A 16,161-nucleotide genomic window follows, 5' to 3' on the forward strand; every position below is an offset into this window, starting at 1 on the left:
TCTCAGTTCAGTTTTTGTTTGTTTTTTTGTTTGTTTGTTTGTTTTTCTTTTTTTTTTTTTTTTTTTCGTTTTTTTGAGACAGGGTCTCCTGTAGCCCCAGCTGGTCTGGAACTCACTATGTAGACCTCAAAAAGTTCAGCAACGCTAACAAGCTCATTCATCTTGTCTATTAATGTATTCACAGAATATAATGCCTGACACAAAATAAATACTCAGTAACTATTTCATGAATGAATTTTTACCAAGAAGTGAAAACATAAAATTATTTGGCCAAAGAAATCATTATTTATTTCTTTTGCATTTTTTGAGACAGAGTCTCACCATGTAGTCCACACTGGCCTTGAACTTCCTATGTAGCTCAGGCTGGCCTCCAACTGCTGATACTCCTGCCTCAGCCTCCCTGAGCTGGGTTTACAGGCATGTATCACCATGTCCAGCAAGAAATCATTAAGTAGTCCCAAAGTTGGTTTTACTTCCAGGGAATTTCACCCTTGATGAAATTAAAAGCATCAGGGAATGCAACTCCTGTGCTACAAACTAATCACAAAGATCTAGTTACTATATATACAATTTTCAAATTTGAAAAAAAAAATTTTTTTTTTTGAGACAGGGTCTCCCTGTAGCCCCAGTTGGCCTGAAATTCACTATGTAGACCAAGCTGACCTTGAACTCACAGAGCTCCGCCTGCCTCTGCCTCTGTGCTGGGATTCAAGGCATGGGCCACTTCACCCAACTTGAAAAAAACCAATTTTTAAAATGCTAGGAATAAGAATGGGTGTGGTGGTATACACCTTTAACTGCCTCCCAGCAGTTGGGAGGCAGACACAGTTGGATCTCTGTGAGCTCAAGGCCAACCTGGTCTACATAGTAAGTTCCAGGCCAGCTGGGGCTACAGGGAGACGCTGTCTTAAAAAAAGAAAGAAAGAAAGAAAGAAAGAAAGAAAGAAAGAAAGAAAGAAAGAAAGAAAGAAAGAAAGAAAGAAAGAAAGAAAGAAAGAAAGAAAGAAAGAAAGAAAGAAAGAAAGAAAGAAAGAAAGAAAGAAAGAAAGAAAGAAAGAAAGAAAGAAAGAAAGAAAGAAAGAAAGAAAGAAAGAAAGAAAGAAAGAAAGAAAGAAAGAAAGAAAGAAAGAAAGAAAGAAAGAAAGAAAGAAAGAAAGAAAGAAAGAAAGAAAGAAAGAAAGAAAGAAAGAAAGAAAGAAAGAAAGAAAGAAAGAAAGAAAGAAAGAAAGAAAGAAAGAAAGAAAGAAAGAAAGAAAGAAAGAAAGAAAGAAAGAAAATGCTAGGAATACTGTTCTGGAGGAAAATAACTTGGGCAGAACAGGACGAAAATGAAATGGAAAAGGTTTGCAAGAATCAAATCGACTTTCCACTAATGGTTCCCTTGTGTGGTAAAATGATAGGGCCAGGATAGACATATACCATTTTTTTTCTACAATAAAGTATCTGATTTGTACTTTAAAATTTAATGGGATTTATAAAAGCCAAACAAATCCCACTATGACTAACCAGCAATCACACACAAGAAGGAGTTCATCTTTGTCAGTGGAAAATGTGATTTTTATTTAAGCATTCTGTCTGCCTTTCCTCTTAAAGTAATCTTATACTTTAAAATAGAAATCTGAATGTGAGAGAATGACTAGGAATATGGTTAGTTTCCTAAATAATTTTACATACTGAATATATACTAATAGTATCTAGATACTTTAAAACAGTCAGCTAGTAAAGGTTAAGCTTCTCTATGCCTTCCAGTCCTCAACCTAAAGTATCAGAAAATGCTTAGACTTGAAATCAAACAGACCAATGACAGTCTCACAGAATTCCTAAATATGCTCACTCATGACTAACTAAATCCAAATCTTTCCTTCCTAGAACTACCAAATCATATAAGGTAGCATAAAGGAAGTTTCCAAACGTCTCAGTTCAAGGTAATTTTAATTACCACTAACCAAGACATTTAAATTTAAGCTGATTTTTTTCAGTTATCAAACCCAGGGCCTCGTGCATGGTAGTCATACACTCCACCACTGAACTGTTCTCCCGTTCAAGCTCGGTGCTATTCATAAAGATGATTCTTTTCACAGTATCACTTTGAGTTCTTTTTCCAGTAGACCTCGCTCTCTTTCTTTCTCTCTCTTCCTTCCGCCCTCCCTCCTTTCCTCTCCTTTGTAATCCTCCTGCCCTGGCCTCCAGAGGACTGGTATTGTGGCACAAGGCCAGACTTCAAATTTTATTTTAAAAACAACAGAAATAGACTCATGTGTGGCATCCCAGTAAGAGTTAATATGCTTTTCATCCGACAGTTGCCATTTTGAAAGGTCAGGGATCCTCAGTTATTAGTCATCTAGAAACCTGAGTGAAGGCCACAGGCATAGAGGCAGTTTTTAGAAAGGAGTAGGGAACACAGAGTACAATGATATACTTTAATCTAGTTCAAGAGCAAGTGCACATTACAAACTTACCCTATCATATGGGGCATGATAATGCTATTCCGACCTTGTGCTCTAACGGTAAGATCTTACAGACCTCATCCATAAAGTATTCCTTTCCCTGTCCCAACTCTTAAGAACAACAACAGTGCAAAGTGGCCTTATTCATAGCAAGGCCAAACTAATGGTATAGGAACAGCTTATGTATACCCAAAATGAAAGCTTTTATCAATTATATCTCAGTAAAGCTGAAGGGTAAAGTTGTTTGTTTTTTTACTACTATAAATCATTGAAATCAACCAGAACCCTTTAAAGGCAACAATAATAAACAAACCTTGTTTGCTAGAACATGTATATTAAGACAACAAAGCTAAAATTATATCTTTCTCCCCTAAACAAGCACACGCGCACGCACATGCACACACAATAATAATAAAAATAATAAAATAAAAAATGTTAAAACACAGCAGTGCATCACAAATTACATCTGAACTTTGCTTTTCTTCTTCTTCTTTTTTTTTTTGAAAATACTTGGGGAAAGTATAAATTACTATCCTCTAAAAGTGGTACAAAGCTAGTACCACCTAATGGGTGAGGCTTTCTGGAAGGTCAGAGTATAGAAAGAGCAAGCACTTAAAAACCATGAAATCTCCAATAAGGACAGCTGTCATGCCACCAAAGGAGCTGAAAATCCTTGAATGATTAAGTTTGTCAGTCTTTAGTTTTTTATTTATAAAATGGATTTACTGCTGGATATTGTGGTAACATACCTGTAGTCTTAGGAGGAGGATCAGGATTTTAGGCCAGCCTCTGCTATATAACCTGTTCCTGTTCAAGACCAGCCTAGACTACATGAGACCCAGCATCAAAGGGTTTTAAATGGGCAGTATCTTAAAATTGATATTCTCAGAATTACATTATAAAATGAAATATGTTTATATACCTTGACTGGTAACAGATATTCAATAAATGAGTTTCTTTAGCCCAATGAGTTCTTTTCAGTTCTTTTTAATTACTCTGCAGACAATGGAAACACAAGCAGTACATCTAAAGTTTTATTTGCTTATTTCTTTTTTTTTTTAATGTGTACTAATGTTTTAACAGCATGTACATACACCATGTGTGTGCAATGCCCATGGAGGCCAGAAGGCGTTGGATTCCCTGGAACTGGAGTTACAGGTGACTGTTAGCTACCATGTGGTTGTTGGGAATGGAGCCCAGGTCCTCCTCAAGGGAGCCAGTGCTCTTAACTGCTGAGCCATCTCTCCAGCCCTGTTTGCTTATTGCTTATTTCTTAATCATGTGGCGTAAAGTAAACCAAAGATTTAGTCCATGTCAGACTGTTTAAAACTCTTCTGTAAATTAATAAAACTCAGTTTATTATCAAGAAGATTCAAAGCCTCACCAATCATTTAAGGAAGTCAGTGCAAAACAGTAGTACACAAGTATGTTTAATGTTGCAAGTCCAAAGGTGATCTATTTAAAGTCTGAGTGCTTGCTCTAGGTCAAAAATGCAGTGCGGCAGCTGGCAGATGTGAATGATTATCTTAAAAACTTGGTCAGCCAGTTTGAGACAAAAATCTTCTCATAATAGCAATGGTAAGGATCACAAAACCTCAAGATTATAAAAAATTAATTTAAAAAAATCTGAAACATTACAAGCACACATTAGCCTCGGGCAAAAAAGGGCATTGAATGGTATGATTAAAAAAAAATTAACTCTAGGCCAGGCGTGGTAGCCCACTCCTGTAGTCCCAGCACTTCGGAGGCAGAAGCAGGCGGATCTCTGTGAATTCAAGGCCAGCTTGGTCTATACAGTGAGTTCCAGGCCAGCTGGGACTACAGGGAGACCTTGTCTCAACAACACCCCCTCCAAAAAATTAACTCTAAACAAACAAAATTCTAAGTACTTTTTACTCCAAAATGGGTATAAAAATACATATTACTCAGGGTGTAGCGGCTCATGCCTTTAGTCCCAGCATTTGGGAGAAAGAGGCAGGAGGAGCTCTGTGAATTCCAGGCCAGCTGAGGCTACAGAGAGAACCTGTCTCAAAAAACAAAAAAAAAATTTCTTCTTTATATATGAATATAAGTTATGTTAAAGCCTCACAGATTATGTGTCAAAATTATGCTTACCTGATAAAATTTAAGTGTTAAAACAAGGTACTTCCCCAGGAGGTATGATTAATGGTAATCATGAAGTCAAAGTTCACCCTTTCACACTGTGTTATTAGAACATCCTTTTATTCAATAGACCTACACATTCCAATGTTTCTAAAGTAATCCAAGTTTGTAAATCAATCCAAGCTCTGACAGTTCCTAGCAGACTGCTTAGAGCAGTACCCAAGCAAAACGTGACACTTTAGTCCTAAATGCAACCAACATTTGCCTGCCAGCAGACAATGTGCCCTGTGCCCTTTTCAGAGTTCAAACCACAGGACCACCTCAGAAGTGATGACTCTGGATACACAGGTACCAAACACTCTCTTAAGACAGGGCCCAGGAACTGCCTTCCTTGCTTCTTGGTCCCCTCCTCACAGCTCCCATGCTTATGCCTCTCATTTACCCATAGTAGGCAGCCTTCTCCCTTCGTCTACCCTCTCAAGGCTCACTTTCTACATGAAGCTTCTCTTTACTACGCCTGCCTACAGTGATGCTTCTTTCTCTACATCCAATTGATGAAGTCAGTTTGTATCATAGCTTTTTAACTCAAAAGTTCTTTAAAAACAGAAAAGTCTCTACAGCAGCAGTGTCCACTTTTTGTTTTTCCATATGGTACACAGGAAAATAAACCTGTAATCCCAGCTGCTCGGGAAGCTGAGGCTAGAGAATCTTGAATTTGAGGCCAGATAAGCTACACGAGACTACCGTCTAACAAAGAAAAGCAAAAACAAAAAGAAAACTCACATAGATGACATATCCCAACATATAAGCATGTGTGTGGAACTGTGCAATTTCTAGGCATAATAACTAATTCCACTCATTTCTCTTCCTGTAAACAAAGCATAATAAATGAGCATTTAAGCCCCACCTGTTTCTACCTCTTGGCCAGTTTCTTTTCTTTTTTTTTAAACTATGGGGGAACAGCACATTTATGTAGTCCCCACTACCACAATTATGTAGTCAAATTTCCCACATTTGGGGAACTCACATCTGGAGTGCAATGGATAAGCCTTACTTTGGGAAAACAACCTTGATCACGGTATCCCCCTGCTAGGTAAGTATTCAATTTGTTTTTTTTTTTTCAAATATTAGTAAACTATGTACATTATTACTATTAAATTATTAAATTATTTATAATACTGTTTAGCAATTATCTTTCACTGTATACTAGTAAGAACTGATATTCTAGGGGTGAGGGAGAGTAGATTTTCTTTAAGGTAGTGACTCTACATAGGGTGACTAGACTCCAGCAGATGAACTCTCACTGACGGACAGAGGGTACAAATGCTTGACTGGGCTGGCCTTAACATATACAACAGAATGCATGAAGTTAGGTGGGAGAGGAGGTTTGGGGGGTACAGATGGGGGAGGAGATCTAAATTTGATTAAGATCTATTTAATGAAATGCACAAAAACTCAACAAAAAAGATACATTAAAAAAAATTGATATTCTATTCTACTCTAAACATGCTAGACAAATAAAAGGCAACAAATAAATAACCAGTGAATGTCTCTAGACCATTAATCAATCAGCTATATATAAATATAAATTACTGCTCAGCTGGCTGATGACTGGTAATAAAAAATGTAAATATGGAATATAAGAACTGACATGCCTGCCGACAGCTTCTAAAGGACAAATGACTTCTCATGGGGTGAGTCTAATATCTTAATGGCACATCATGGCTGCTGCTCTCCTGAAGTTTATGAAGATCAGGGCACTAAGTAATACATATCTCATGTGCATCCATGTGGCTATTACTGCAATCTTGGGTAAACTAAGTAAGCTATGAACTTTAATTTCCAGAGCAATCAGAGATAACTTTTGCTCTACCCACAAGAAAGCCTTCCCATGACAATGCAAATCCTGTTCTATGTTCCAAAGGTTCTTTCACAAGGAGGAATATTGGGGCTGGAGAGAAGGCTCAGGGGTTAAGAGCATGACTGCTCTTGCAGAGGACCTGGGTTCGGCTCCCAGCACCCACATGGTGGCTAACAATCACCTGTAACTCCAGTTGCAGGAGATCCAACACCATCTTCTGGCCTTTGTAGGCACCCTACACACACATAGTGCATGTACATACATTTATGCAGGAACAACATTTGTACACATAAAGATAAAGCCAGGCATGGTGGCACATGCCTTTAATCCCAGCACTTGGGAGGCAGAGGCAGGCAGATCTCTGTGAGTTCGAGGCCAGCCTGGTCTACATAGTGAATTAGGCCAGTTGGGGCTACAGGGAGACCCTGTTTCAAAAAGACAAATGAAAAAAAAAAGTTTTAAAGATAAATAAATCCTTAAATACAGGTTGAACATCCCCTATCTAAAATGCTTTGGATCAGAAATGTTTCTTTGTCTTTTTGGATTTTGAATTTGGGGATTAGGAATGTTCAACCTGTGAGTCACTTTTAACTGATATTAAACCCACTCTTTGATAGTCACTGAACTGCCAGTCTCACAAACAGTCCATGATTTTTGAGCCCTCCTAAATCCAGAAAATATTATATCCTTCCCCCACAAAAAAATCTTTATATATATATATATGAGATGGTTCGGGTATAAATCTATCCACAGGCCAAGAATCTTCTGTTTTCTGTAACCCTGTCATCCTAATATTCTAGGAGATGGCTCTAACACAAATTTCTAAAATGTATTTTCTTCCTTTATGCTGCCTAAGAAGTAGTCACTATTTAGAAAACTCTGAAGAAGCAAACTTGAGGAATCTTAGTTCAGTCCTGCCCTGGAAATGTCTAAACACCAAACAGCCCCAAAGAACATCCTACTCAACAGTTCCAAGGATTTAATTGCTTCCATCTGTTTCCCTCGCTGTCCCTTCCCCTTCAAAGTCAAGACAGCTACTATTTTCTGCTTCACTTACATTCTAAAGAAAAGCAAGAAAAACAAAAAAGAACCATCGTGTTTTAAATTGCAGAATATTTACTTGCCTCTGGATTTGACAACCACAGTCATCTTGTTTACACTTTAAGCTAAAGTAACATTTCACAGTATGGCTAATTAAGTTATACACTTTTTAAATAAACTGTTCAGTAAATTTTTCAGTTTTCCCAGATTCCTCAGTGAGACCAAGGTTTCTATCCCATTGTACAATAAAAGCTCAAACCTCTGAACAGTGTCAACTACAGATTAGCCTTACATGAGCCAACTGTTTCACTAAAATACACACAATGATGATCTCATTCTGTCATTCCTTCCACATTTATTGATTTGGATTCTCCTCATCAACTAGGGCTATGAGGCTACTCTGCAATAAAGTTTATACAAGAACGGCAGGATTATAGTTTTTAATTGGCAATTGCCAGAGTAAGGGGTTACCTCCCTAGTTACCACCAAGGGTGATCTATTAAGTTTGGGTTGTTTTCTTTTAATTACACATATTATTTGTCAGTGTCTGTGTGAATTGAGTCTGTGCGCATGAGCAGGCGTGCCACAGCATGCGTGTGTAGGTCAGATGACAACTGGAAGGAGTCTATTCTCTCCCTCTACAATGTGAGCTCTAGGAAACAAACTCAGGAGATCAAATTCAGGTGTCAGAATGGCAGTAAGTGCCTCTACCCACTGAGCCATCTCACCAGCCCTAAGAAGTTTTTTCATAGTGTGTGACTGTTTTTAGATAAAGTCTTGTGAGCTTAGGTTGGCCTCAAACTTGCTGTGTAATCATGAATGGCACTGAACTCTTGATCTCAGTCTGAAATTACAGGTGTGCCACTGTGCCACGCTTCATGAACTTTTTAAAAAATATATTTATTATTTTTACATTTTGTGTGTATGGGTATATTGCCTGCATGTATGTAAATTCATCCATGTCATGCAGTGCCCATGGAGGTCAGAAGAGGGCATCAGATTGCCTGGAACTGGAGTTTCAGATGGTTGTTCACCACCATGTGAGTGCTGGGAACCAAACCCAGGTCCTCTGCAAGAGCGGTTAGTGCGCTTAACCACTGAACTATCTCACCAGCCCCCATGAACTTTTGTTTTAAAGTTACCTACAATTTTGAAGATTTTACCACAACTAAGGCATATCCCTCTTTAATTTTTCTAAGTCCCCAAGGAAGCCTGTGAGGAAACACTGCATAGTTCAAGAGCGTATCTCTGGGGATGAGCCGAAATGATTTTCCTGACAGAATTCAGTCATCAATCAAATGATATTCATAATTAAGAAGTTAAGATTGAAAGAAATGTTTTGTAAGACTTTACAAACTACCCACCTGACACTGAAACTGCCTGTGGTCTCCTCAGGGTCTGTACCTTTCGGGTACTAAGCACAGCCTGGCACAAGCTAACGCTGTGTTTATTTGTTTGTTTGTTTGTTTGTTTGTTTATTTCTTTGTTAAGATAGGGGTCATACTATGTTGAACAAGCCAGTCTTGAAATTCTGGGCAAGAGATCCTCATTCCTCAGCCTCTCAAGTAGCTGGGACTACAGGCATGTGCCACCACACTGGCTAGAGTTATATTTTAAACGTAAGGTAAATATAATAATTATATGCTTAACTGACAACAGTATATTACTCTTAAAATTATTATACTATATATGTATAATTATAAAATAACCACCCATATAAATCATTACTTAAGAAATAGAGCATCATTACCATTTTAGAAGCTCCATGTGCGGTCTGAGTATAATAAACACCATTGCCAAGTGTAGTGGTGCATGTCTTTAATCCCAGAACTTGGGAGGCAGAGGCAGGTGGATTGCTGCAAGTTCCAGGCCAGCTGGAGCTAAACAGTAAGACTTTGTCTCAAAAAACAAAAAATAAAAAGCACCCTCCTCCCAGAGATACTACTCTTTTACCATATAAAACAGTTACCCCTAAGTAACAGTTTATAGTTTTAAATGCTTATTCATTATAAATAACTGAACTATTCTATCATTTCCCTCAATTATTTTTGAGATGCACTCTTTTTTTAAATTTTATTTTTATTATTTTTAATTATGTATATAGGGGGAAGGTGTACAGAATGATAATTCTATCATTTCCCTCAATTATTTTTGAGATGCACTCTTTGAAGATGGTATATGCCCATGAGTGCAGGCGCTCACAGAGGCCAGAGGCACTGGATCCCTCTGGACTGGAGTTACAGATTGCTGTGAGCTACCTGATGTGAGTGCTGGGAATCAAACTCAGGTCCTCTGAAAGAGCAGTACCAGTACTCTTAAAGGCTGAGCCATCTCTCCACCACCTCGTGCCTTTTTAAAAATCAAAATAAAGGTGCTGAAGATGGCTCATGGTTAAGAGCACTGACTGCTCTTGCAGAGGACCTAGAATCAATTCCCAGCACCTACATGGTGGCTACGAACCGTCCTTAACTCCAGTTGCAGGGGAATTCGAAGCCATCTTCTGACCTCTGTGGCATTGCATGACACAGGTGCACTCACATACATGTACCCAATACACTCGTACACATAAAATTAAAATAATAAAAAAAATTTTTTTTTGGTCTTTTTGAGACAGGGTCTGCCTGCAGCCCCAGCTGGCCTGGGACTCACTATGGAGACCAGGCTGGACTTGAACTCACAGAGATCCACCTGCCTCTGCTTCCTGAGTGCTGAGATTAAAGGCGTGCACCACCACGCCCAGCTAATAATAAAATTTTTTTTAAAAATCAAAATAAAATAAACATAACAAGAATCAGCCTTTTTTTTTCTTTTGTCTTTTTGAGACAGTGTCTCCCTGTAGCCCCTCCTGGCCTGGAACTCGCTATGTAGACCAGGCTAGCCTTGAACTCACAGAGATCTGCCTGCCTCTGCCTCCCAAGTGCTGGGACTAAAGGCGTGTGCCACCACACCTCATTCTTATTCCTTTTATTACTAATTAATATACCAATTTCTATGACTATTTTATTCATTCTACTATAGATGGACCAATGGGATCATTATAAAACAATACTCAATTTTTTTCAGTACTAGCAATTAAGTTAAGGACTCTCTCACATTTTTACATCCCCGACCTTTGAACTTTTTATTTTGGTGAGAATAGGTCTCACCAAGTTGCCCAGGCTGACTGGGAACTTGGAGTCTCCTGCCACATCATCCCAGGTAGCTGGGATTTCAGGCTTACAGCACCAGTCTAGACAAACTAGTGAGACTCATGTCAGTCAAAGACTCCTGCATCAAAAAGTAAGTTGGAGTAGTTAATGAAGATACTCATCGTCAATGTCTGGCCTCCATATGCATGTATACACACGTGTACCCCGTTATGTTTTTTTTTTTAATATGTGTATGTGCATGAGTGTCTCTAAAGAACATACATCCCTAAGAATGACTTTGTCTATCTTCTATTTTACTAATGCCAAAATGCCTTCTAAAGTGGCTCTACCAATTCATATTACATTGTTTCACATCTTTTTTTTTTCTTTTTTTTTTTTAATTCTTTTTGAGAGAGGGTTTCCCTGTAGCCCCAGTTGTCCTGGAACTCACTATGTAGACCAGACTGGCCTTGAACTCACAGGGATCCACCTGTCTCTGACTCCCAAGTGCTGGGACTACAGGCATGCGCCACCACGCCCAGCCATTTCACATCTTTTATAAACAAGTGGTATCATCGCTATGAATTGCAAGGTTTACAATAATTTGCACTTCTCTAATAATTAATGAGATAGAGTACTCTGTGCATGCATAAGGATGGGTGCACTTACCCATGATGCACATATGAAGGCCAGAGGTTACCATCAAGTGTCTTCTGTCACTCTCCACCCTAGTTTTTGAGGGCAGGGGCTCTCACTGAACCTGCAACTGCCATTCCTGCTAGACTGGCCAGCCAGCAGACTCCCAGGATCCACCTATTTCTGCCTCCACAACAGTGGGGTTAAAGATGCGTGCTGCTGTCCCTGGTTTTTACATGAATGCTGGGGATCTGAACTCAGGTTCCAATGCTTACACAGCAATCACTTTACAAAGTGAGCCATCTCTCCAGTCCCCAATAATATTTTTGTACATTTACTGGCCATTTGGATTACCTCTCTTTTAAAGTGCCTATTCAAATCTCCAAAGAGGATTTTGTTGTGTGTGTATTTTTTCTTAAGCAATCTTATTGTTACTGACTACTACAAAATCTACTTTTTTGGTTTTTCCTTTCATCAGCATTTTTTACTTGGGACTTGCCTTAAATGCCTAACAAAAGAGAAAAAGTTGTCATACCAACTAGAATCAAAAGTAGGGGACTAGAGAGATGATCCCAGCAATAAAGCGCTTGCTGCACATAACCAAAGACTTAAGTTCAGAACCCCAGCCCCACATACCTGTAATCCCAGTACTGAGGAAGCAGAAATAGGAGGATCCCTGTGGTTCACTGGCCACCCAGGCTAACCAAATCAGTGAGCCCCACATTCAGTGAGAGACCCTGTCTCAAAAAATAAAACAGAAGGCTAGGAAGCTGGCTCAGTGGGGTAAAAGGCACTTGCGCACATGCCTAACTATCTGAGTTTAATCTGCAGAACCCATGGTAAAAGAAGAGGCAGGTGGATCTCTGTGAGTTTGAGGCCAGCCTGGTATACATAGCAAGTTCCAGGCCAGCTGGGGCTACAGGGAGACACTGTCTCAAAAAGACCAAAAAAAAAGGTAGCTCTTGGATCAATTACTTTTTCTTTTCTAACAAGAATGTTCTGTTTAGCCACAAATAGTTTGGTTACTCACTTAATAAATGCTGGTGGCATATCTCTCTTCAAAATCTGATCCTCAGTGGTTTGAACAGTCTCTTTTCCAACCTACAAGAGGAAAAGCACAAGTCAGATATAAATTCTCATATGTTTATGAACTTAGTAAGACATAATCAAGCCAGAAACAGTGGCACATGCCTGTAATCCTAGGGTTCAAGAGGCTGAAGCAGGAGGATTACTACAAATATAAGGCCAGCCTGGACTACACAGACAGCACTAAGCCAGTTAGAGACATGTGGTGGCGCACGCCTTTAATCCCAGCACTGGGGAGGCAGAGGCAGGTGGATCTCTGTGAGTTCAAGGCCAGTCTAGTCTACATAGTGAGTTCCAGGACAGCTGTGGCTACAGGGAGACCCTGTCTCAAAAAGACCAAAAAAAAAAAAGATTTCTCAAGCCAGTCACAGTACCAAACAGCTACTGCTATAATCCCAGTACTTAGTCAGTGGAATAAAGAGGATGATGAATTCAAGGTCACCCTTATCTACACAGTAAGTCCTAGAGCAGCACCTGTCTCAAACCCCATCTAAAAAAAGATTGTTCCAAGCTGGGAGTGGTAGCTGGGAGGCAGAGACAGGTGGATCTTTCTGAGTTCAAGGCCAGCCTGGTCTACAGGTGAGTTCCAGGACAGCTGGGGCTACAAGGAGACCCTGTCTCAAAAAGACCAAAAAACAAAAAAAAAGACCGCTCCCATAATATGCTTCCACAAAATAGAAAACAAAGATACAAACACAATGCTAGAGTTGATAGGTAGAGAGTGGGAGAGAGCGAGCGGATGGATGGAGGAGGCACCGAGGCACAGATGGATTTCTCAGCAGGATACAGATTTATTTCGCACGGGGCACCTTTCCCTCGGGAGTAATCATTGAGAAAAGTGAAAGAAAAATTTGTTGAAAATATGTACGTGATAGACAAAATAAATAAGTAAATAAATGAATGAATAATTAATTAATTAATTAATTAATTAATTCAAGTCAGGCGTGGTGGCGCACACCTGTAGTCCCAGCGCTTGGGAGGCAGAGGCAGGTAGATTTCTGTGAGTTCAAGGCCAGTCTGGTCTACATAGTGCATTCTGGGCCAGCTGGGGCCACAAAGAGACCCTGTCTCAAAAAGACAAAAAATAAAAAAGGTTATGTGTGTGTGTGTGTGTGTGTGTGTAATTGGGGAAAATAGTCCAATAAATTATGACTCTGTGGTGGCTAAAGAGATGGCTCAGCAGTTAAGAGCACAGGCTGCTGTTCTCAGCACCCACATGGCAGTTCCAAGGGATCTGATGCCCTCTTCTAACCTCCATGGGCACTGCACGCATGTAGTTCACTTAAACACATGCATATAAAACATTCATACACATAAAGAATAAAAAAACATTAAAAAAAAGAAATTATGACTCTGATACTTAGAACCAAATAAGAAAACGTGCAACTTCACTAGTAACCAAAAAATTATTTTTAAAACCTGAAAACATGTTTTTCAATAATTACAAAACAACTTAAGAAATAATATATAATATTTAATGTCAACAATGGAATAGTTTACACTCTGCAGGTGGCAATGTAAACTTGTACAGTCACTTTTGAAAGTCATTTCCTTCTCTGTATTAGCAAACATAAAAAAAAGACTATAGCCAAGAAATAATACCAAATGTGATGACAATATTCACAAAAGTACTCACTATGATGTTATTCATAACAGCTAAAGCACTTTTCAAATAACATATCTAATAAAGAGAAACAGTTAAGCAAATTAAGACATATCTTTAGTCTGAGTACTATGGAGGCTATTAAAACAATGGGAAAATACAATGATATATTTCATTTGAAAGAAGGAATACAGCTAGATGTGGTTGTTCATGCCTATAATCTCAACACTCAGGAAGCAAAGTCAGGAGGATAACAAGTAAGATGACAACCAGGGCTAGCTACATAGTGAGTTCAGGCTAGCCTGGCTATATATCAAGCCCATTTAAGAACAAAAAACAGGGCTGTAGATGTAGCTCAATGGTAGAGCACTAGTCTAATACATATAGGCCCTGGGCTCGATCTCCAGCTCAGAAAAAAATTTTTTTTTATTTAATTTTGGAACCAGGTATGGAGACACACAACTTTAACGCCAGCACTTAGGAGGCAGAGAGAGGCTAGTGGATCTCTGTGAGTTCCTGGTTAACTTAGTCTATATAGCAAGTTCCAGGCCAACCAAAGCTATGTAATGAAACCTTGTCTCTAAAAAAGTCAAAATTTTTTATTTTTATAATTTGTTAATATGAAGCCAGGCGTGGTGGCTCACACCAATAATCCCATCACTCAGCTAGGTAAAGGAAGATCACCATGGATTTGAAGACAGCCTGGGCTACATACTGAGTTCCAGGAACGCCTGGGCTACAGGATGAGACCCTGTCTCAAAGAAACAAACCAAACAAACAAAACAACCATGATAAATAAAAATAAAAATAGGGCTAGAGGAGCAGCTTAGTTGGTAAAGTACTTGCCATGAAAGCATGAAGACAGTTTGATTCCCTAGACCCATATAAAAATCCAGTAGTGGTGGTACATGCTTGTAATCCCAGTACCAGGGAGGTAGAGACAGGAAGATCCATGCACACACATGCACATGAACTTGCAGACATACAGATCTGCCCATACATGAACACACATATACATACACAAAATAAACAATGAAAATAAATAAATATTAAAAGGTCAGGAGGAACAATGCATGCCTGTAATCCCAGCAGTTGGAAGGCTGAGGCAAGAGGATTACCATGAATTTGAAGCCAGTCTGGGCTTCACACTGAGTTCAAGGCCAGCTAAAGGTACATAGAAAGCCATTGTCTCAAAAAAAAAAAAATTAAGATGCATTTAGTGAGCCAGGAATGGTGGCTCATGCCTATAGTCCCAGCACTTGGGAGGCAGAGGCAGGCAGATCTCTGTGAGTTCGAGGCCAGCATGGTCTACATAGTGAGTTCCAGGCCAGCTGGGGCTACAGAGAGACCCTGTCTCAAAAAGACCAAAAAAAAAAAAAAAAATGCATTTAGTGGCACATGCCTTTAACTCCAGAACTCAGGAGGCAGAAGCAAGTGGATCTCTGCGAGTTTGAGGCCAGCTTGGTATAAACAGTGAGTTCCAGGGCAACCAGGGCTACAAAGTGAGACCCTGTCTCAAAATAAAAATAGATAGGTAGATAAAAATAAAAGATAAAATAGAATATATAATGTCAAAATGTTACCCAAAGTTATTTAGGTGTAGTTATTTCCTATGTAAAATTATAATTATATGTCATTTTATTTGGTTTTGAGACAGCATCTCATGCAGCCCAGGCTAGCTTCTAATTCACTATATAGCTGACGATAACCCTGAAACCCAGATTCTTCTGACTCTGTCTTCTAAGTGCTAGGATTGCAGTCATGTAAATACCACACCCAGAAATTATATGTCAAAATTACCACCCTTGGGCTACATGATGGTTCAGTGGGTGAAAGAAAGTACTAGCTGCACAGCCCTGACCTCTTGAGTCCCAGAACCCACACTGGAAGAAAACTGACACTTTAAAGTTATCCTCTGACCTCCACATATATACCATATAAGAGGCAAACCCATATTTACAAACATACATACATACACACACAAATAATAATAATAATAATAAATTAAATGAATATAAAATTGAAGTAAGTAAATTAAAAATCACCATTGTTGCCAGGAGTGGTGGTGTACACCTTTAATCCCAATACTCTGAAGGCAGAGTCAGGCGGATCTGAGTTCAAGGCCAACCTGGTCTACATAGTGAGTTCCAGGCCATCTACCGCTACAAGGAGACCCTATCTTAGAAATGTGAAATTTCTTTAAACCTGGATAGCCTCTTAATCCTACTTAGCCATTTAACTTTTTTTTTTTTTTTT

The 16,161-nt window shown here is 39.1% G+C and overlaps 1 protein-coding gene and 1 pseudogene across 2 annotated transcripts in view; both read right to left on the reverse strand.

Annotated features, from left to right (window-relative positions):
• The window catches only part of Vcl (vinculin), a 105,565-nt gene that overhangs the window by 51,799 nt on the left and 37,605 nt on the right, over positions 1 to 16,161 (reverse strand). For both annotated transcript variants that reach the window (XM_008849910.3, XM_008849911.3), the window contains exon 2: positions 12,247 to 12,317. In XM_008849910.3, coding sequence (XP_008848132.1) covers positions 12,247 to 12,317 — 71 coding nt within the window. The remainder of the gene's footprint in view (positions 1 to 12,246; positions 12,318 to 16,161) is intronic.
• On the reverse strand, positions 5,504 to 5,651 carry LOC115067125 (annotated as a pseudogene).

This window comes from Nannospalax galili, unplaced genomic scaffold (assembly GCF_000622305.1).
Source record: "Nannospalax galili isolate Female #2095 unplaced genomic scaffold, S.galili_v1.0 scaffold83, whole genome shotgun sequence".
In the NCBI taxonomy this organism is placed as follows: domain Eukaryota; kingdom Metazoa; phylum Chordata; class Mammalia; order Rodentia; family Spalacidae; genus Nannospalax; species Nannospalax galili.